Source organism: Pimephales promelas, chromosome 6 (genome assembly GCF_988280905.1).
Source record: "Pimephales promelas chromosome 6, fPimPro1.hap1.1, whole genome shotgun sequence".
Lineage (NCBI taxonomy): Eukaryota > Metazoa > Chordata > Actinopteri > Cypriniformes > Leuciscidae > Pimephales > Pimephales promelas.
The window spans coordinates 2532735-2556307 of record NC_142774.1 but is presented as its reverse complement, the minus strand read 5'-3'; the positions used below and the strand labels follow the sequence as shown (position 1 = coordinate 2556307).

At 39.3% G+C, this 23573-nt stretch overlaps 1 protein-coding gene across 1 annotated transcript; it reads right to left on the bottom strand.

The window, feature by feature from the left end:
- Nucleotides 1-5504: 5504 nt before the first annotated feature.
- On the bottom strand, nucleotides 5505-22135 carry prkacab (protein kinase, cAMP-dependent, catalytic, alpha, genome duplicate b). Its single transcript, XM_039647676.2, has 10 exons — nucleotides 21660-22135; nucleotides 17434-17495; nucleotides 16247-16375; nucleotides 13894-13992; nucleotides 13737-13819; nucleotides 11662-11788; nucleotides 10555-10650; nucleotides 9054-9176; nucleotides 8807-8971; nucleotides 5505-6807 (listed from the first exon to the last, which is right to left on the bottom strand). The coding sequence occupies exons 1-10, from the start codon at nucleotides 21703-21705 to the stop codon at nucleotides 6682-6684; spliced, it is 1056 nt and encodes a 351-aa protein (XP_039503610.1). The 5' UTR covers nucleotides 21706-22135; the 3' UTR covers nucleotides 5505-6681.
- Between the last annotated feature and the right edge of the window lie 1438 nt (nucleotides 22136-23573).

The following is a 23573-nucleotide window of genomic DNA, read 5'->3' as shown; positions in this document are numbered from 1 at the left end:
ATGTACATAAACCCCGCCCCCGGGAACACACAGTCCATGCTGAGAAGAGGAAGAGTGGTTGTGTAAGAGTACATTTATGAGTCAGTTCAAACTTTAGCATCCATCTTTTCATATACAAACGAAAGTCCCTCTGATTGATGTTTAAATTAATTATATTGCATATTTTAAAATGGAAATGGATATATTTGGAGAAAGCCTAGTGTTGCCCTCTAACCTTTTTAACCGACAGATCTATACTAGAATGGGCAGACATCTCATGATCTTCTCAATCTTTCATTTAATGAGTTCTCTGTGCTGTTGTGTAATGCTTAAATAACACAAAGCTATAGTAAATGACCAGCTGCACTTTATAATGCAAACATGCTATACAAACTGCTAAAGAAATTCAGAAGTGTTTAATCGTGAATATGATGCCTGGCCTGACCTATGATATACTAACCCTGTATGGAGGTTCTGGAGCAGTGCCTGTGAAAGTCCACCAAACTCATCTCTCAGTCTGATGCTGGTTATTGATGCTGATGCTGGTTATCGATGCTGCTGTTGGTTATCGATGCTGACGTTGGTTATTGATGCTGATGCTGGTTATTGATGCTGATGCTGGTTATTGATGCTGATGTTGGTTATTGATGCTGACGTTGGTTATTGATGCTGATGTTGGTTATTGATGCTGACGTTGGTTATTGATGCTGATGTTGGTTATTGATGCTGATGTTGGTTATTGATGCTGACGTTGGTTATTGATGCTGATGCTGGTTATTGATGCTGACGTTGGTTATTGATGCTGATGCTGGTTATTGATGCTGATGTTGGTTATTGATGCTGATATTGGTTATTGATGCTGATATTGGTTATTGATGCTGATGTTGGTTATTGATGCTGACGTTGGTTATTGATGCTGATGCTGGTTATTGATGCTGACGTTGGTTATTGATGCTGACGTTGGTTATTGATGCTGATGCTGGTTATTGATGCTGATGCTGGTTATTGATGCTGATGTTGGTTATTGATGCTGACGTTGGTTATTGATGCTGATGTTGGTTATTGATGCTGACGTTGGTTATTGATGCTGATGTTGGTTATTGATGCTGATGCTGGTTATTGATGCTGATGCTGGTTATCGATGCTGATGTTGGTTATCGATGCTGACGTTGGTTATTGATGCTGATGCTGGTTATTGATGCTGACGTTGGTTATTGATGCTGATGTTGGTTATTGATGCTGATGTTGGTTATTGATGCTGATGTTGGTTATTGATGCTGACGTTGGTTATTGATGCTGATGCTGGTTATTGATGCTGACGTTGGTTATTGATTCTGACGTTGGTTATTGATGCTGATGCTGGTTTATTGATGCTGACGTTGGTTATTGATGCTGACGTTGGTTATTGATGCTGATGTTGGTTATTGATGCTGACGTTGGTTATTGATGCTGATGCTGGTTATTGATGCTGATGTTGGTTATCGATGCTGACATTGGTTATTGATGCTGATGTTAGTTATCGATGCTGACGTTGGTTATTGATGCTGATGCTGGTTATTGATGCTGACGTTGGTTATTGATGCTGATGTTGGTTATTGATGCTGATGTTGGTTATTGATGCTGACGTTGGTTATTGATGCTGATGCTGGTTATTGATGCTGACGTTGGTTATTGATTCTGACGTTGGTTATTGATGCTGATGCTGGTTTATTGATGCTGACGTTGGTTATTGATGCTGACGTTGGTTATTGATGCTGACGTTGGTTATTGATGCTGATGTTGGTTATTGATGCTGACGTTGGTTATTGATGCTGATGCTGGTTATTGATGCTGATGTTGGTTATCGATGCTGACATTGGTTATCGATGCTGACGTTGGTTATTGATGCTGATGTTGGTTATTGATGCTGATGTTGGTTATTGATGCTGACGTTGGTTATTGATGCTGATGTTGGTTATTGATTCTGACGTTGGTTATTGATGCTGATGTTGGTTATTGATGCTGACGTTGGTTATTGATGCTGATGCTGGTTATTGATGCTGACGTTGGTTATTGATGCTGATGCTGGTTATTGATGCTGATGCTGGTTATTGATGCTGATGTTGGTTATTGATGCTGATATTGGTTATTGATGCTGATGTTGGTTATTGATGCTGACGTTGGTTATTGATGCTGATGCTGGTTATTGATGCTGACGTTGGTTATTGATGCTGACGTTGGTTATTGATGCTGATGCTGGTTATTGATGCTGATGCTGGTTATTGATGCTGATGTTGGTTATTGATGCTGACGTTGGTTATTGATGCTGATGTTGGTTATTGATGCTGACGTTGGTTATTGATGCTGATGTTGGTTATTGATGCTGATGCTGTTTATCGATGCTGATGCTGGTTATCGATGCTGATGTTGGTTATCGATGCTGACGTTGGTTATTGATGCTGATGCTGGTTATTGATGCTGACGTTGGTTATTGATGCTGATGTTGGTTATTGATGCTGATGTTGGTTATTGATGCTGATGTTGGTTATTGATGCTGACGTTGGTTATTGATGCTGATGCTGGTTATTGATGCTGACGTTGGTTATTGATTCTGACGTTGGTTATTGATGCTGATGCTGGTTTATTGATGCTGACGTTGGTTATTGATGCTGACGTTGGTTATTGATGCTGATGTTGGTTATTGATGCTGACGTTGGTTATTGATGCTGATGCTGGTTATTGATGCTGATGTTGGTTATCGATGCTGACGTTGGTTATCGATGCTGATGTTAGTTATCGATGCTGACGTTGGTTATTGATGCTGATGCTGGTTATTGATGCTGACGTTGGTTATTGATGCTGATGTTGGTTATTGATGCTGATGTTGGTTATTGATGCTGATGTTGGTTATTGATGCTGACGTTGGTTATTGATGCTGATGCTGGTTATTGATGCTGACGTTGGTTATTGATTCTGACGTTGGTTATTGATGCTGATGCTGGTTTATTGATGCTGACGTTGGTTATTGATGCTGACGTTGGTTATTGATGCTGACGTTGGTTATTGATGCTGATGTTGGTTATTGATGCTGACGTTGGTTATCGATGCTGATGCTGGTTATCGATGCTGATGTTGGTTATCGATGCTGACGTTGGTTATCGATGCTGACGTTGGTTATTGATGCTGATGTTGGTTATTGATGCTGATGTTGGTTATTGATGCTGACGTTGGTTATTGATGCTGATGTTGGTTATTGATTCTGACGTTGGTTATTGATGCTGATGCTGGTTTATTGATGCTGACGTTGGTTATTGATGCTGACGTTGGTTATTGATGCTGATGTTGGTTATTGATGCTGACGTTGGTTATTGATGCTGATGTTGGTTATTGATGCTGATGCTGGTTTATTGATGCTGACGTTGGTTATTGATGCTGACGTTGGTTATTGATGCTGACGTTGGTTATCGATGCTGACGCTGGTTATCGATGCTGACGTTGGTTATCGATGCTGACGTTGGTTATCGATGCTGACGTTGGTTATCGACGCTGACGTTGGTTATTGATGCTGACGTTGGTTATTGATGCTGACGTTGGTTATTGATGCTGACGTTGGTTATTGATGCTGATGCTGGTTATTGATGCTGATGTTGGTTATTGATTCTGACGTTGGTTATTGATGCTGACGCTGGTTATTGATGCTGACGTTGGTTATTGCTGCTGACGTTGGTCATTGATGCTGATGCTGGTTATTGATGCTGACGTTGGTTATTGATGCTGACGTTGGTTATTGATGCTGACGTTGGTTATTGATGCTGATGCTGGTTATTGATGCTGACGTTGGTTATTGATGCTGACGCTGGTTATTGATGCTGACGTTGGTTATTGATGCTGACGTTGGTTATTGATGCTGATGTTGGTTATTGATGCTGACGTTGGTTATTGATGCTGATGCTGGTTATTGATGCTGACGTTGGTTATTGATGCTGATGTTGGTTATTGATGCTGATGCTGGTTATTGATGCTGACGTTGGTTATTGATGCTGACGTTGGTTATTGATGCTGACGTTGGTTATTGATGCTGACGTTGGTTATTGATGCTGACGTTGGTTATTGATGCTGACGTTGGCTATTGCTGCTGACGTTGGTCATTGATGCTGACGTTGGTCATTGATGCTGACGTTGGTCATTGATGCTGACGTTGGCTATTGCTGCTGACGTTGGTCATTGATGCTGACGTTGGCTATTGATGCTGACGTTGGCCATTGATGCTGACGTTGGCCATTGATGCTGACGTTGGTCATTGACGCTGACGTTGGCTATTGACGCTGACGTTGGCTATTGACGCTGACGTTGGCTATTGACGCTGACGTTGGCTATTGACGCTGACGTTGGCTATTGATGCTGACGTTGGCTATTGACGCTGACGTTGGTTATTGCCGCTGACGTTGGTTGTTGCCGCTGACGTTGGTTGTTGACGCTGACGTTGGTTGTTGCCGCTGACGTTGGCCGTTGATGCTGACGTTGGTCGTTGATGCTGACGTTGGTCATTGATGCTGACGTTGGTCATTGATGCTGACGTTGGCCATTGATGCTGACGTTGGCCATTGCTGCTGACGTTGGCCATTGCTGCTGACGTTGGTTATTGATGCTGACGTTGGCTATTGATGCTGACGTTGGTTATTGACGCTGATGCTGGTTATTGACGCTGACGTTGGTTATTGCCGCTGACGTTGGCTATTGACGCTGACGTTGGTTATTGACGCTGACGTTGGCTATTGCCGCTGACGTTGGCTATTGATGCTGACGTTGGCTATTGATGCTGACGTTGGTTATTGATGCTGACGTTGGTTATTGATGCTGACGTTGGTTATTGATGCTGACGTTGGTCATTGCTGCTGACGTCGGTTATTGCTGCTGACGTTGATGCTGACGTTGGTTATTGATGCTGACGTTGGCTATTGATGCTGACGTTGGTTATTGATGCTGAAGTTAGTAATTGCTGTTGTGGTTCATTATTGCTGCTGACATTGGTCATTGATGCTGATGTTGATTACTGCTGTTGTTGTAGATTATTTCTGTTGATGTAGATTATTGCTGATGATATTGATTATTGGTTATTGCTGCTGCAGAGCAAGTATGGGACAAGTATGCTACTGCAAAGACATACAAAACACGCTGCTGTGAGCAAGCAAGACATGCTGTTGCTGTACAATATAGCATACATGAATTACTCGTAGCAGATCTATACAGCAGAAGCAAGGCGGAGGGTTTCTGAAAGCGTCCTGCAACAGTTACAGCAAATGCTGATCAGTGTATGAAGGTTGAGCAGCGAGATCATCGGCTACTGATACAGCAGGAACCAATCAGCTGGGCCCTACAGAGAATGATGTGATTACAAGCAGATTGAGTTAAGGACCGATCAGTCTGTGCCATCTAGAGTTTCATGACAGAACTCCTACTTCAGTATGACAGCATGACAAATAGGACAAAAGCTGCAGACAGGGAGAAACTTACTTAAAACTTACACATAAAGGACGTGAAACCTGTTTGGTATTTATAGTAATACTTTATTGGAATGATTCTTGTGGTGCAAAATATCACAATTAACTTGAACCATGTCCTCAGGAGTAAGCACTGGTATCCACTGAGTTCACCTCCAGCTTAGAGGAGATATTTGTAGCCTAGAGAGTTGCGTGTAAGAAATTCTCACCCAAAAAGGAGCCAGATGCCCATTCAGAGAGAAGACTTTGCCTATTTAAAAATGCAGAAATGGAAGAATGAAGGGGGAAGAAATGGCAAAAACGGAAAGAGCAATGCGGCGGCTCAAGACTTCGCCGTGTCAATCACGCACAGTGTGTGTGTGCGATTTCGTCAGGTATTAGAAATGTATAACCCAATGAGAACCGTAACAATTATAGTATTAACAATACTAAACAAACGAAACGAAAACAATCATCCCCTCGACGCGGTCCGCCCGCGACTGCTATCTGTCAGCTAGAATCAATGAAACGACTGATGAGCCAAACTATTGACACTTGTAGGATTTCATGGCACGGTGAAAGTTCAAAGTTCATCAGTGAATATTTTACAGAGCGCAGTGGACCTACAGCTGAAAGAAGAAAAAGAAAAGAGGTGCTCATATTATGAAATCATGGCTTCTTTTCTATGCCATTTTCACTTCGTCGTCCCTTTCAGTGCATTTTAAGAATAAAGAAACACATGACAGTATACAGGACCAAAAATATTTCGGTTATTACACAGGAATACATATTTTTATCGTTCTTTTTTTGTAGTTTTTCTACTATTTTTTAGTATGGTTGTTATGGTGACCTAGTGGAGAACTTGCACCTTAGTGGTGACTGTTCAAGATTAGAGATTTAACTAATCCAGTCTGTTTTTTTGTTTTTTTTTTGTGCGGCAACAACAATCCCAGTCCACAGGCCAACAATTACACCCTATCGAATCCATCATGGTTAATATCACATGAACAGAGATTTAAAAAAAAAAAAAAGAGAGAAAATTGCAAACATGATTAAAATAGAGGAGATGATAAAGGCCTCACTGTTTATCCCTGGAGGTCTTCTCTGGACTCTTCCACTGGTTTCTCTGCTGTTTTACAGGAGGAAGGATCGGTTTTTAAGATTCATGCACTTTTTCTCCTCTCTCTCTCTCTCTCTCTTTCTCCACCTATATCCCTCGCTCTGATTTCTATAGTTTCTTCCTCTAGAATTCGGCAAATTCTTTTGCGCACTTCTCCGTGAACGACACACGGATCTCCTCTTCCTCGTAGTCGTCGAAGTTGCTGGTGTCCCCGGGCCCTCTGCATTTAGGCACAAACGGGGCCTCCACCTGCCAAAACACAGAGAGAGAGAGAGAGAGATTTACCTGATCTTAAACATTTCATGCTTGATATTTACAATATAAAGTATTTCTTCGCTTATATTTTACACTCCCCTTTGTTTTGAGTAACAGCAAAATCACACCGAATATTTGATGTTTCTGTTCATTAACCCTTTTGACATGGATCATATATTATTGTTCAAATTACATCTATAAACAGAAAAAAAGCATAAAATATATGCGGATTTTAGCTGCACAGCAATGTTTTTGTTTCGAACAGAGATTACGATTCTGAACAGACAACTAAACTAAATAATATAATTAACTAGAAGTTCTGACAAAATGTTAATTGCTGCAGGTTTACTTACTTCCTTATTTAAAAAGAAAATCGGGTTGAGTGAATGATTCAATGACTCGCGCATAAATACTTTGCTTCGTTTCATTACAAGATAAATCAGAGCAAATAACTTTTTACATTTTTCAGTCACATGTTACGATGTAACTGATACAATCGTGATTTGAAAAGCCACGTTTCTTTCAAAAGCAGATTTATTCTATATGTGTTGTTGGTTATGTCTTGAATATAAACAGTCGAGAAAGACAACACGTGTGTAACAGTATCACTGGATCCGGGCATTCAGTTTTAAAGTGACAGCAGCCTAATATTCTATATAGCGGTTTGTGTTTTTAATGTTAATCAAACAACAAAAGACAAGGAAATCACTCACTGCTCTGGACTCAATAGCTTTTGTAGCTTTAATAATCTTTCATCTTTATTTATAGTCAAATATGCAATGTTATTTTTACGTTTGATTACTTTATTCAGTTTATGTTACTGAAAACTAATGTTAGACCTACATGTAAAAACTAAAAAGCATCTATTGTGTGTTTATTTGTGCTGTTTAGTTTGATTATTTGTTCTTACTTTCTAAATCTTTACATGACAGCAGTTCTTTTCCCGCTAAAAAATGTTCGTAATTTCAACGGTAAAATACAGTAAAAAAGCAACGGAAAATACATGTTAATTGCTTAACAGTACATACCCTTATTATATACCGTGAAAAACTGTTAAATGTACAAGTTTTGAAAGTACACTGTAAAAAAAACCTTACCGTTGCATTTACCACAACTTACCGTAAAAAAATACAGTAGCAATTTTTATGTTTTACGTCATCGAACTTAAATTTACGGTAAAAAACTGCCAGGGTGTTTAAAGTGATTTACCGTAAAAAATATGGTAATAATATTGTAGGTTTTACGGCAGGGATCTAAATATTACGGTAAAAAACTGGCAGCTGTGGTTGCTAGTACTGTACCGTATATATACAGTATGTTAGAAATATTTTAGTCTTTACGGCACTGAACTAAAGTTACAGTAAAAAACTGGCTGCTGGCTGCAAATGCTTTACTGTAAAAAAAAAAATACAGTAGTAATATTTTTTTGAAATTTGAAATAAAAACGTCAATTTAGCAAAAACTCCCATATATTGCACAAATGTTTTTACGCTTAAGATGGCAATTCGAAAAAGGAATTTTTCGCACAACTGCGAAATGGAAAGAAACTGCAAAATCATTCTTTAAAGATGGCGCAAGTGTGTTTTGACAGAAGACGAGTTTATCATTAAACTCATAAAAGACAAAAGAGTTACAGGAATACTGGATTCTAAACAATAAAGAAATGCCACAATCCCTTAACGCTTGGATAACACACCTACGTCTCCTCCATTAATAAAAATGGCCAGTGCGGTGGCTGGGATATACGTAAACCCACAACATCCATCGCCATAATTATTTACATGACTTATCGTGAGAGGAAAAAATGATGTTTTAGTCGCATAACATCAGTTAACAGAAACGGCGTCACAAAATTTCGCCCAAGTTTTGTGCAAACGTGTAACGTAAACGCGACTATTACAACAGATGTCTTTCCTGAACGTTACGGTAGTGTGAACGCAAACCCTGTCCAGTACGTCATGTACGGTCAGCGATGAAGGGGTGTGTTTCTCACCCTCCGCTGGTAAATGGCTATCCAGTCAGTAGTGGAGAACCACTTGTGTCCTTTAATGTCGTTGACTCCGTTTTTAAGGTTTCCGAAGCGTTTGGTGAGGTCCACCTGCAACAGGTTTCTCAACAGGTCCTTCAGGTCCGAACTGAAGTGCGACGGGAACCGTACCTGTGGAAGGAAACACGCTGGGTCAGGTTGAAGACGAGAATCTCGGATATACTGTTGTTTTGTCGAGCCTCGGCAAAATTACCTTTCCTGAGACAATCTTTTCGTAGATCTGAATGGGTTGATCGGCGAAAAATGGAGGATAACCAGCAGCCATCTCGTACATCAACACACCCAGAGCCCACCAGTCCACCGCCTTATTATAACCCTACCACACACACAATCAAACACTGTAAAGTCGAACAACAACTGAGTATATTCATGGTAAGTGGATTTACACTAGTAGAGGAGGGATGAGATCAGATGCAAGTTATTCAAAACTCAAACAGATCAAATGAAATAATTCAGAATAATCGGTCATAAGTTGGAAATATGTTTTTGAAAAAACAAGTCTCTAATTTTCACAAATACTGCTTTTATTTAATCAATATACAGTAATATTGTGAAATCTTCATGTTAATTTACTCCTGTGATAAAGCTGCAGTCTCCAGGCTTCAGTGTCACATGATCCTTCAGAAATCATGAATAATATGAGGATCAGGAAACATTTCTGATTATTATCTGATTATTATTATAAACGAAATAATAATTTCGTAATTTCTGATTATTATTATAGATTATTATGTTGAAAACAGTTGATCTAAAAAAAACCCCAGAAAATCGGAGACACGACCATTCAAAAGTTTGGGTTAAGATACAATAAAAAAAAGACTTTTATTCAGCAATAAATGCTTAAAATTGATCAAATGTGATTGTAAAATCTAGGGCTGGGCAACGATTAATCGCGATTAATCGCATCCAAAATAAAAGTTTGTGTTTAAATATATATATATATATATATATATGTGTGTGTGTGTGTGCTGTGTATAATTATTTTGTATATATAAAATACACACACATGCATGTATATATTCAAGAAATATTTGCATTTATATAATAATTTATATTAAATATAAATATTAATATTTTATATATTAATAACAAATTTTTCTTGAATATATACAGGCATGTGTGTGAATTTTTATATACAAAATAATTATGCACAGCACACACATTTATTATGTAAACACGAACTTTTATTTTGGATGGGATTAATCGCGATTAATGGTTGCCCAGCCCTAGTAAAATAAAACGTTTATTTCAAATAAATGCTGTTCTTTCTTCAACATTGATAATCAGAAATGTTTCGGCACATTATTCATGATTTCTGAAGGATCATGTGACACTGAAGACTGGAGTAATGATGCTGAAATACAGCTTTATCACAGGAATACATGACACTTTACTATATATATTCACATAGAAAACACTTATTTTAAATTGTAATAATATTTCACTATAAATGCAGCCTTGGTGAGCAGAAGAGACTCTTTCAAAAACATAGAAAAATGATTGAATAATGTAATTATTGTCCTTTTGAGCAGTAGCGTCTATTATATTAGCATATTAAATGAGGTTATTCCGACAGACGACGTGATTGGAGCAGCTGTGCAGCACAAGAGCATCTACAGGTTGAACGCGGTGATTAAAACGCTTTATTAATTATAATGCGAGTGCTATATTTGTGTTGCATTGTGAGGGATCACCTTGCTGAGGATGATCTCCGGGGCCAGATACTCCGGGGTCCCACACAACGTCCACGTGCGGCCCTTCACCCGCTTCGCGAAGCCAAAGTCTGTCACCTGGAACACACACACACACTTGAGATTTATGACACACTTCTTTCATGGCATTCTCATATTAGCCATAAGAGGGCAGTAATGGTGAGATCATGACACACACACACACACAAACCTGATTTCTTTTTTTTCTCCTCACTTTTCGGTTACAGGAAAAATCACATTTACTTAAATATGTTTCTGTTCATCTAATGCAGAATTTGTCATAATCTGTGCTTGATCATAAAATATTTTCCAAAAGGACACAATATTAAGAGAAAGATACTTACTAAAATAAATACTGATGTATCAGGTCACAAATGTTGATGTTTTCTTTATAAAGTAACGATAAATATTACAAATTAGGTTATTATCCATACTAATAAAGAAATTTAAGACTGGGAGTCCAAAGTGTTTCATATTAATTTCAGATTCTGACTACATATTATATGATATTAAATATAAATATCAAATATAACATAAATTAAAGATTAATTGCGATTAATCGCATCCAAAATAAAACTTTGTTTTTACATAATATATATGTGTGTGTGTGCTGTGTATAATTATTTTGTATAATACAAATGAGTGCATGTATATTTTTAAGAATTATTGCATGTAAATACTGTATTTATATAAATACATAATCTATATTATATATAAATATAAATATTTTATATATGAATAACACATTTTCTTAAATATATACATGCATATGTGTGTATATTTATGTATACAAAATAATTATACACAGTGCACACACATATATTGTGTAAACAAACCTTTATTTTGGATGTGATTAATCACAAGTAATATTTGCACAGCCCTAATATTAATTAATTTTATGTTTCGCTTCATCCAACACAACATTTGTTCAGTTTAATCTAGAGTTTTTTTTAATCTCTGAGTGAAATCAGACAAAACTGTGGCAGTCACATTGGCAAATGAGAGAAGTCTTATTTTTAAATGTGTTTTTACTAAGTCATAAATATGAGTGTATCTTGACTTTGAAGTGTTGTGTGTGTGTGTGTTTACCTGGATGTATCCCTGCTGATCGATGAGGAGGTTCTCTGGTTTAAGGTCTCTGTAGATCAGGTCAAGGGCATGCAGATACTCAAACGTCAAAACTATTTGTGAAGCATAAAAGCGTGCATGGGGTTCACTGCGGAGAGAGAGAGAGAGAGCAAACGCCCGGAAGAAAACACACCGTTACATAAAGGCATCAGCCGGAATAAAACAGATGGACTGAACCTCATCAGTCATTTACTGCATTTGGACACAATGTCACTGCAAACCACTAATAAATCTCTCATTAGCATAGCTTTCAGTCAGATATCCTCGAGGTTCACCGGAAGTCCTCGTTTGGTTCTTTAAACACAAAGTTGTTTAAACTCGACGAACTCGAGTTAAAGCCAAAGAAATCAAGCACAAACATGCAGATTGCTGGGGCGACTGTTACATAACAATCTATTGTTGATAAAATGACGTCTAATTTTTTGGCCAACTTTTATGAGGATTAAAAAACGTACAAGTTAAACTGAAACCGACTTCAAAATAAAGGTTCCATATGTTTGCTGGTGATGTCATAGACACATGTTCCACAGTGATGTCATAGAACCGTTTTTAGTTCCTCATAGAACCTTTCAGTGAAGAGTTCTTTCTTAATGTGAAGAATCTAAAGAATCTAAAGAATCATTTTCCACTGTAAAGAACCGTTTGTTCAATAGAACAGTTGTGAAAGTTTCCTCACGGAACCATACATGCTTTTTTTAGATGTAGGTCAGATCACATTTAGCATTTGGAGTCTCATTTTAAAGAGGCCAAAAACAGATGCTATTGCTAACAAAAAAAGTAAACATTTAATCTCAAATGTCTGTGTTTTTTTGTTTGTTTGTTTTTTGTTCTCATTTACACACATGCAATTCAATCTGAGTTAAAATAAATATAAATATGACCAGTTTTCATTCTGAGCATTTGTTCTTTTGTAATTGCACATGTGAACTACGAGGTTTGCACACACTTGTCATCAACCTTGAAACAGCTTGATTTAAAGGCTTTGCTTAAATGCCTGACATTGTGATTTTTAAGATTGAACTGAACCAGATAGTGACGGAAAAACACCAATAATGTATTTGAAAATTGTTCTAAAATGTGGGTTGTTTTTAAATCTTTTGTATTAGAGGAGATTTTTAAAATGATGATAATAGTAAGCATAAATCCGAAGCAAATACTTATTTTAAATGAAAAGAATCCACTTTTAATGTTGTTTATATGTCTCTGTGGTGTTATTAATACGTTTTAAGACACACTGTGTGTAAATTCATAAGTGGACAGCATTGCTTAAAACTGCAGTGACAGTCTCAAAAACACGGTTTGGAATCGCTGGTGTTTCTGACGTCACAAACAACCTTGTAACCAATCAGATCAACGTGTGATCGCCAACCAGTGGATCTCTGAGTGAGTTAGTGGAGCTCATTTGCATAATCATAGAATCGTGCATATTAAATGAGGCAAGGGTGTCAAGTTACATTCAAGATATTTTAAGGCATGAAAACAATTTTTTTACAGAAAAAAACTTTTTATGTAATTTCGGTGATCAAACATGAGTATTAAGGGATAAAATGATTGACTACAGGGGGACTTTAAAGGGATCGTTCACCCAAAATATAAAACACAAAAAGAAGATATTTTGAAGAATGTGGGTAACCAAACAGTTTACAGCAACCATTGACTTTTTATTCCTACTATGGAAGTCAATGGTTTGAGTACCCATAATGTTCAAAATATATTTTGTGGTTTGTTAGAACAGGTTTGTTACGACACGAGTAAATTATGACAGAATTTTCATTTTTGGGTGAACTGGCCCTTTAAGAGCTTCTGTAGCTCCGCCCCTTTTCTGCATCTCCCGGTTTGTGTTTCCACAGCCTGAAGGAAAGACCTTACGGATTTATGAATGAACAGCTCACTTTAAAATGTTACTGACATTTAACATTACAACACTCGTGATATCTTTCCTTAAACTCTACAATAAGTAAATCTATACTTTTGGCCGGCGACCCCATAGAAACAACCAATGGCCCATTTCCCCTCAGGAATGAACAGATCTTCACCTGAATCTGCCGATTCTGCGCAGGTGTGAGAACATCTCCCCTCCCTGAACGTACTGCATCACCATGTAGAGATTAGTGTTGTCCTGCAACACACACACACACACACACGTCATTACACGCGCCATCATCCGGTTATCATGTCCTGAGCGATCCTCACCTTGAAGGAGTACTCCAGGCGCACGAGGAAGGGGAAGCTGACGGCCTGCAGGATCCTCTTCTCGTTTAGTGTGTGTTCGATCTGCTTCAGCTTCACCACCTGAAGACACAGTCAGTGTTACTAAACGCATCGCCGACAGGTTTGGGGAGATCGCCGACAAATGCTGAAATCCCCAAGCCCTGAAAAGTGAAGCCGAAACGCCTCGATCGCCCCCCGGTGGCCGGTCCTAGTATAGCTCATAAACCCTGCCTCCCTGTGTTATTCAACGGCAGTAAACAATTAAATTACACATTTTTCCAAATATCAAATATCAGCTTTTGTGTTTTAGCGCCCCCAAGTTGTGTTTTACTGTAACTTCAGAAGCTCCACACACGTGAGCAAAAGCGCCAATCTCATTGGTCGGATAGTTTTTAACGCGGCGCGTCAAACCAAAAAAACGAACCCGAGGCGTTTTTTTTTCTTTTCTAAATGACGCTTTTACGCGTGCCGTTTTTCGCGTCGGTATGCACACTCACATTGCCGCCCTTTGTTTAGTCACAAGGCGTTAAACGTCGGCAAATATCGCCGTCCCAGTGTGAAGAGGCCTTAAGAGTGTGTTTGTGCTGATCACGCATCTTACATCAGGAACCACAGAGCCAGAAAGCTTGCCTGTGACAAGATGGCCGCCGGTGATGACCATAGAGACTACACCGTAAGACTTCTAGGCTTTATTATGGATATCTATGGGGACACACACACTACACGAGCGGACAACAACCCTGTCACCCAACGACTCGATCCGGTCCCCAAACCACGTTTTGTCACGAAAACATGTGCGAGAAGTTGAATGGGAAATGCCGCGAAATAGGTGTTTATTTGAATATGGTCGCTGAGACAAAATTGGCGGTTGAAAAAAAGTTTGAAAAAAAAAGGTACTATCCTGTTATCCGGACCCCACCATATACCATTTCGGAACTAGTCATCCCTGATTGGTCTTAACCCCAGTGACGGTTAGGTTTAGGGGTGGGGTTAGGGGTAGGCCATCGTCCCTGATTGGTCTTAACCCCAGTGACGGTTAGGTTTAGGGGCGGGGTTAGGGGTAGGCCATCGTCCCTGATTGGTCTTAACCCCAGTGACGGTTAGGTTTAGGGGTGGGGTTAAGGGTAGGCCATCGTCCCTGATTGGTCTTAACCCCAGTGACGGTTAGGTTTAGGGGCGGGGTTAGGGGTAGCCCATCGTCCCTGATTGGTCTTAACCCCAGTGACGGTTAGGTTTAGGGGCGGGGTTAGGGGTAGCCCATCGTCCCTGATTGGTCTTAACCCCAGTGACGGTTAGGTTTAGGGGCGGGGTTAGGGGTAGCCCATCGTCCCTGATTGGTCTTAACCCCAGTGACGGTTAGGTTTAGGGGCGGGGTTAGGGGTAGCCCATCGTCCCTGATTGGTCTTAACCCCAGTGACGGTTAGGTTTAGGGGCGGGGTTAGGGGTAGCCCATCGTCCCTGATTGGTCTTAACCCCAGTGACGGTTAGGTTTAGGGGTGGGGTTAAGGGTAGGCCATCGTCCCTGATTGGTCTTAACCCCAGTGACGGTTAGGTTTAGGGGTGGGGTTAGGGGTAGCCCATCGTCCCTGATTGGTCTTAACCCCAGTGACGGTTAGGTTTAGGGGTGGGGTTAAGGGTAGGCCATCGTCCCTGATTGGTCTTAACCCCAGTGACGGTTAGGTTTAGGGGTGGGGTTAAGGGTAGGCCATCGTCCCTGATTGGTCTTAACCCCAGTGACGGTTAGGTTTAGGGCGGGGTTAGGGGTAGCCCATCGTGGGGTCCGGATAACAGGAAAGTACCAAAAAAAAAGTTATTTGCACAATGATCTGTTTAGAAACCCAGAAAAAAAAACCAATACAGAATATGGGTGAAAGGATGGATAACACACGCGGGCAGCAGGGACTGAGAGTAAAACATATTTATAATGAAAAAGCAGTGTTGTGGTTTGGCAACGATGGTTACAAATACAAAAGGCCAGTATACTGTGATAACAAGCTGATCTCGTCGCGACACCACAGGCAATCGAGTCGCCCGGCAGCTCCAGATATTAGCATGCTAGATCATTTTCTGGCATCAGTGATCATTTTTTAAGCATTGTTTAGTATTTTTTTAGTATAAGATTGGCGATTACACGCGTTTTGCACGCGATTACAGCCTGACCCGTCTGCGAGTTCGTTAACAGGCAAATCAGGCGTAAAATCCTGTAGTGTGAAATAGACACAGCAGCGACTGAATGATACACCAGATAGTCGTACAGAATTGGACACTGACCCGACTACTGTGAACATGGTGTGTGAACTCTGCATTACAGCGTCCGTGTGTACGCCTCGCTCACCTTCTGTTTGTTGAGGATCTTCATGGCGTAGTGCTGGCCGGTCTCTCGGTGTCTGACCAGCATCACGCGGCCGAACGAGCCGGTGCCCAGAGTCTTCAGCCGCTCGAAGTCCTCCAGGCCTGCCGTGTTCTGCGGACACACGCCTCCGGGCTTTAGCATGTTTATGTGCGTTTATCACCGATGCTAAATTACTCTATCCCATTATCCCATTAATCAGAACGACATCTGCTCATAAAGACAGTTTTTAGACCTTATTTCACATTAAAAAGGTAATTGTGACTTTATCTCACAATTTTTTTCTCACAGTTGTAAGTTTACATCTATATAAAGTATCAAACGATTAATCGCATCCAAAATAAAAGTTTGTGTTTACATAATATATGTGGGTGCACTGTGCATAATTATATATATATATATATATATATATATATATATATATATATACACACACACACACGCATGTATATTTAAGAAAAAAATATTATTTATATATAAAATATTTATATTTATTAAATTATATATAAATCTATATACAGTATATACATGAAAATATTTCTTAAATAATATACATGCATGTGTGTGTATTTATATATAAAATAATTATACACAGTGCACCCACATAAATTATGTAAACACAAACTTTTATTTTAGATGGGATTAATCATGATTAATTGTTTGACAGCCCTAATATAAAGTGATATAAAGTTGCAGTTGTGAGAAAAAGGATCATAATTGTGGGATAAAAACTCAATTGTGAGTCATATATTCAAAATTCTGTGATATAAAGTCACAGTTCTGTGTTATAGATAATAAAACATTTTAAGAATTAATTGCGACTTTTTATTTTATTTCTCAGAATTACATGTTAATATCTCGTAAGTCTGACTTTATAACACGCAATTTGGAGATATAAAGCCAAAATTGAGATATAAACTCACGATTCTGAGGAAAAAAGTCAGTCTTTCGCAATTGCGAGTTTATATCTCACATTTCTGAGGAAAGATGTCAGATGTTGCATTTGCGAGATAAAAATTCACAATTACCTTTTAAAATGTTTTATTCTGTGGCGGAAACAAGCTTCCATATGTTTCAGACTAACTGGCCTCAGTTATAAACAGAAAACACCTTTACAAGCTTGCCTCACATTAACTGAATTCTGAATTCACATTAGCTTTATATCCTCTCACCTGTGCAGGATTCTCCCATTTCCTGAGGAAATCTTCTTTGGCGAAGGCCAGAAACTCTTTAACTGTGGGAAGAGACGGAAAACACACTCAACATTACAAGAAGCAACGTCATGTTTGATTTCTAATGCCACTAAATGATCAAAACCCGTCGCACACAATCTACTGATTGACAGTTTATACTTTTTTAGCTAGTAAAAGTATCATTTTAAAAGGTTAATGATTTGTATAAAGTGAATGTAAGACTAACGTTTATATTGTTAGTAATATTAAAAGACGAACACTTACTGGACTAAAGCAACTTATTGATTATCCATTCATCAAAATGTGAGCCATCAAATATGATCATCAGGCTTATCTAAATCGTCATTGTATTCCTCCACAATAAAAACTACTGAGTTTTGATCATAAAACGATACATTTAAATATGAATCTTACTATTATTGGGAGATACAGTGACAACTAATGTTTATATACATTTTTTTGCAAGTATTTACATTAAAATGTACTTTTTTGGCCATATAAATAGTAGTAATAGTAGTTTTGGACCTTTGAATAAAATCAAGGTGTTTTTACTTCACGTTCTCGCTAAAAATTTATTAAAAAACGGTTAGTTCCAATCCTTGATTCTGATTGGTCAATAGCTATGCTTTATTCATGATGAAACTCGGCTACGACCACTTCACCCAACGGTTCTGTGTATCACCGCGCGACACTGCAGTTGCTATGTTGTGTTTATTTGAGCTTTCATGCATATTACACATTGCAACGTTGTTGATGTTCACGGTCAGGGACTATTTTTTCTCTAGCGGAAGGAAGGCTTTTAGTGATTTTACTTCATGAAAGTTGCACTAATACATATTTTTTTTTACTTTAATATTTTTATTGTGTGGTAACCGTTTTATAAAAGCAATCAGGTACTGAGGCAAGTGCTGTCTCGTGAATAAGTGACAGCTGAAGGGGTTACTACGCTTCGCGTCGAGCCTAACAACGCCCTTCAGTCATTACTTACTCACAATACAGCAGCCTCTCGGACCTTACTACTTACAAATACAAGCCAAAAAAAGCTTAATGTGTTGAATTTGAATAAGTTGAATGGATATTGATAACTTGGCAAATTCAGCAATGCAAAAAAGTTGATTCAACTTCAGCTTACAATAAAAGTGAATCCAGTTTAACCTTTCAGCTTCAAAATCCATTCCGCAGATTTTCCCACAAACTAAATATCGCAGAAAGATATAAAGTAAGCAAAAAGACAAATTGCAAGTTGAATAGCACAACAAGCCCACAGTAGGCCAGCGGGGAAGAACAGTGTGTTCAAGGCAGCAGAGTTTTGCTAATGGGAGTTACGCCCGCTACACACTGTGGTTTTGGGCTTTCCCAGACGAAAGGTGGCCAGTCGTGGAAATTTCTGTGGTGGTTCTGCATCGTACAATGTGAAGCGTTCAAAGACGGTCTTGCGACCAAAGATAGTCTACGATCATTTTCAGTGTTTGCTGCTACGACACCAATCGATATGCAACATGAAATGGTGTATTGATCAACGCAACATGACGCTAAAATGTCAAACTACTTTCCTCAAGCCCTATTTGCACAATCGTCATGCCAAGTTAGCCTCTTTTCCCAAGCCATGCTCTTTTCAGCACACATAAAAACCACAAACTCTCAGTGCAGCAGGCGTAATGACTACACAAACTTCCCAGTCCCAGTCACGTTGGAAGCTGGGGACTATTTTCAGGCACTAAAGGGTCTTGATTATTACGCAGGAATGAGAGTATAGTTCCTATATCAGCTTAGAAAAAAAACGCAACTTTCCATTTTCTATCGGTCTTAGTGCACGATGTAACTACAGAAGAGTCAAGTTTTAAATAGGAAAAATATATAAACGCTTTGGTAATTTTTTTTTGGAGAAATGCTAATGGTCTAGTGCACTTCAATGATGAATGCTAAGCTATGCTAAAAGTGGTACCGCCAGAACCGGAGATCGGCTGAATGAATTCAAAAACGGTAAAACTCAACAGTTTAACTCTGGGGGAGTTGTAGAATGAGCCTATTTCACCCAAAAAAGTGGAGTATCCCTTTAAAGGATTAGTTTACCCAAAATTTTAAATTAGCCCATGATTTACTCGCCCTGATGTCATCCTAGGTGTACATGACATTCTTCTTTCAGACGAACACGGAGTTATATTAAAAATGGTCCTGGCTCCTCCAAGCTTTATAATGGGAATGAATGGTACCTTAGATTTTGAACCCATAAAGTGCATCCATCCATCATAAAAGTAATCCATACATCTCCAGGGGGTTCATAAACTCCTTACGAGACGGAGAAATATATCCATATTTATAACTTTATAAACTATAATCACTGGCTTCCGTTAACGGCTGTATGAGAGTCTTGTTCCGGCGGAAGAGTGACCTCTGACCCAACGAGTGACCAAACCGTTTGTTTGAAAAAAACAAACGAGATAAGAGTGTGTTCGTGCTGATCACTCATCTTACATCAGGAGCCACAGAGCCCGCCAGAAAGCTTGCCTGTGGCAAGATGGCCGCCGGTGATGACGATAGAGACTCCGCCATAAGACATCTAGCCTTTATTATGGATAGCTACATGAAGAGTGACCTCTGACCTGAAAAGTGACCTCTTGACATAGAATGTAGAAGAGTGAGAATAGACGCCTTTCGCGGTTCAAACAAACTTTAGCTCCTCCCACATTTCTCTCAAATTCTCTTGTTTTAGACTTCTAATTCATGACCGGTGTTTTGCTCAATCCTTATCCTCGTCAATACGCCATGTGTCAGCTCAGAGGTCACTCTTCAGGTCAGAGGTCACTTGTCAGGTCAGAGGTCACTCGTCGGCTCAGAGGTCACTCGTCTGCCGGAACTCGCGTACGGCCGTTAACGGAAGCCAGTGATTATAGATTATAAAGTTTAAATATGGATATTTTTCTTACACAAACGCATGGCTTGGCTTCAGAAGGCCTTCATTATCTCAGGGAGTTGTATGGAACTCTTTTATGATGGATGGATGCACTTTTACGAAAACCAGGTCCCATTCACTGCCATTATGAAGCTGGGAAGAGCCAGGATATGTTTTAATGGAACTCTAATTGTGTTTGGCTGAAAGAAGAAAGTCATATACACCTAGGATGGCTCTGGGGAGGGTACATTATTGGATAATTTTCATTTTTGGGTGAAAGGACACTTGGTTAAGCAATGTTTCACACTTGTATGAACAGGGGTTAACAGCAGCAATTTTTGCATTACATTGAGTTGTTTCACAAAAGACAAACCAATCATCAAATAATTCCTGCCTCAAAAAAATATGAATTCATTTTGTACAGTCACCGAAACTCTCAAGCGTCAGCATCGAGGGAAACGGCTGAGCGGTTTTTGTTCCCGTTTTGACATTTCACACTGAAACAGGAAGGTTTGGTGGGACATATCGAGGGCTTTAGCGAATATGTATTCATTAACATCACTAGCCAGTATCCTCTGGTTCACGTCACAGCTGCGAGCCGTGATGGGATCATTTCAGAGCGCCTTTTATTGGACAAAAAAAAAAAAAAATGCAAGATGATGCCGTCAACAATTTTTATTTGATTTCCAAACTAGAAAGACTTAAAGATGTAACAATGTAAATAAGCAAATAATGATCATACCCTGATGGGTTTTAGCCTACATGTGTAAAGTCTAAAGTGTGAAATCTTAAAATCTGACAACCTACTTTCTAGGCTAAACCAGGGTTAGTATGACCCGTGTCATAACCCGGGGTTAAACATTTCAACCAGCAGGGCCGTAACCATCATAGATGTCAATAAATATCAAATTTTGATACGTGGACCCCTGAATATAAGGGGTTGTACACATTGTACACATCTGGACCCATCAAATACAAACATATAGAGTCTTATCTGTCGAATAAACATTCTTGATATGTTATATACCAAGTACAGCATACACATACACACACAAAAACCCCAAACGAAGCGCTTATTAAAGCATCAACACATTGTTTAAGCCAGGAATCGCCATGACAGCATCAGCATCCCCTCTCTCTCTCTCTCTCTCTCTCTCTCTCTCTCTCTCTCTCTCTCTCTCTCTCTCTCTTTGCTGAAGCCTCACACATGCACGAATATATTCCCTTGGAATCTGAGCATCTGATGATGAAACCGATCGCCATGATCGATCATGACTAAACAGAATGATTGGAAAGCTTTAAAGACACTCACCGCTTTCCATCTCGTTTCCCCGTTTGGCGGCCGGCGTGTTGCCCATGTCTCCGGGCCTGTCAGGCGCTGGAGACCCGCAGGAAGATGATGCTCCTGCCGCGCCTCGGCTTTCACGGTCCGTTCGTGCGATTGACGCCTGCCGATCGGCTTTGAGAGTGAAAATAGTGGACGTTAACGCGTCCGATGTGTTCGCGGATAAACGGCGATCGCTTATGAACGCAGAAGCATCCGTGTTTAAAGGGCGGACGGGCCGCCAGCATCAACCCGGACTCGGGCGTCCTTTCCTGGCTTGGCTCTCCGCCGCACCTCCGCGGCCCCGCAATCCCTCACTTGCTCGCTCGTCGCCCCGCGGGGTGTTCCGTGTTCCGGGAATCGCGGGTGAAAAACACGGACGCAGGATCGGTGAGATGATCGTTCATGCAGCTGCGCTTCCCGTAGCCATCGACACAGACTCCGCCCACACGGACTGAGCCCCGCCCACGGCTCAGCCCATTGGCCAGGCGGACAGATGTGTGGAGTGATTGACAGGCATTAATCAAGCTGTTGTGAGTTGTGATTAGCCAACGTAGAAAGAGACCTGTCCCTTTTTTATGTTTATTAAAATGGACGGGACTTTATGAATGATGGTATTGAGTCGATTAAATGTTCACTGTTTTATAAAATAAATACATGTATTGAACATTTTCACTGTTGTTGTCCTGGGGAAAAAAACGATGCCAATCATTTGGTCCAATAAAAGGACATTGTGTCACTGCCGCAATATTTTGAACTGTAAGAAATATAAAGCTTAAAATATATAATATGAAACTTAAATTTACAAAAATCAGCTATAAAAAATATATATTCAGACACCAAATATAATTGTTGATACTTGTTAGTGTAGTGCAGGACACTAGTTCATTTATGTAAGTAAGGTAAGGAGAGCTGAATAAAGTGACTACCAGTAAAAAATGTATACACATTTGGGACCAAAAATTATTCAGACACTTTGACCTGAACATATTTTTCTTGAATGTTTTTTCTACACCACAGACTGAACAACATTCGCATTGCTTGGTCACTGGTTGAAGCTAAACTGATATTATCAAATAGTTTAGTTAAATTTAACAGCTGACAGATATTCTACATAATTCATGTGTGAGAGTCTAACAAAAGGACGGACAAAACCAGTCAAATATAAACTGATTCAATAGTTCTGCTCATATTGTATTACCATTTAAACTATAGCGAATAAACTTTAATAATAGGCTACAAGAAAATATTGAAGGTGTCTGAGTAAATTTCGCTTTGACTGTATGTTGAACATTTTCACTGTTGTCCTGGGAACATGGACTTAGTTATTTAGTATAACGTATGAAGTTATTTCAACGTTTTTTCCCTTGAAAATAAAATCATCATGTCTTAAATCTTGAACGTAACTTCACACCCTTGCCTCATTTAGTATACGCTGTTCTATGAATATGCAAATGAGCCCCGTCTCCACTCACTCTCTCAGCTTAGATCCACTGGTTGACGATCACACGTTGATCTGATTGGCAAGGTCGTGTGTGACGTCAGCTACATTTTTCATTTTTATTTAGTTTAACTTGATGCTCTACTATAACTGAAACTACAATAAATAAATACTATAGACATATTTAAAAGAATTTTTTTTTTTTTACTAAAACCTTAAAGTAAAACTTTAACTTCTAATAAAATGGGAAAAACATTCATACATATACATATATACAGTATACCCTAAATACTGTAGATACCCTGATTTTTTTTTTTAAACAAAGCAAAAAGTATTTCCTGAAGCTTTATAAGTTTCTGCTCTGTGGCAAATATGAATTCCTGAATGCACATCATGATGTCGGCGTCGCCTGCCGCTCGTCCACAGACTGCACATTTCCACACACACATCAGAGGACAGAG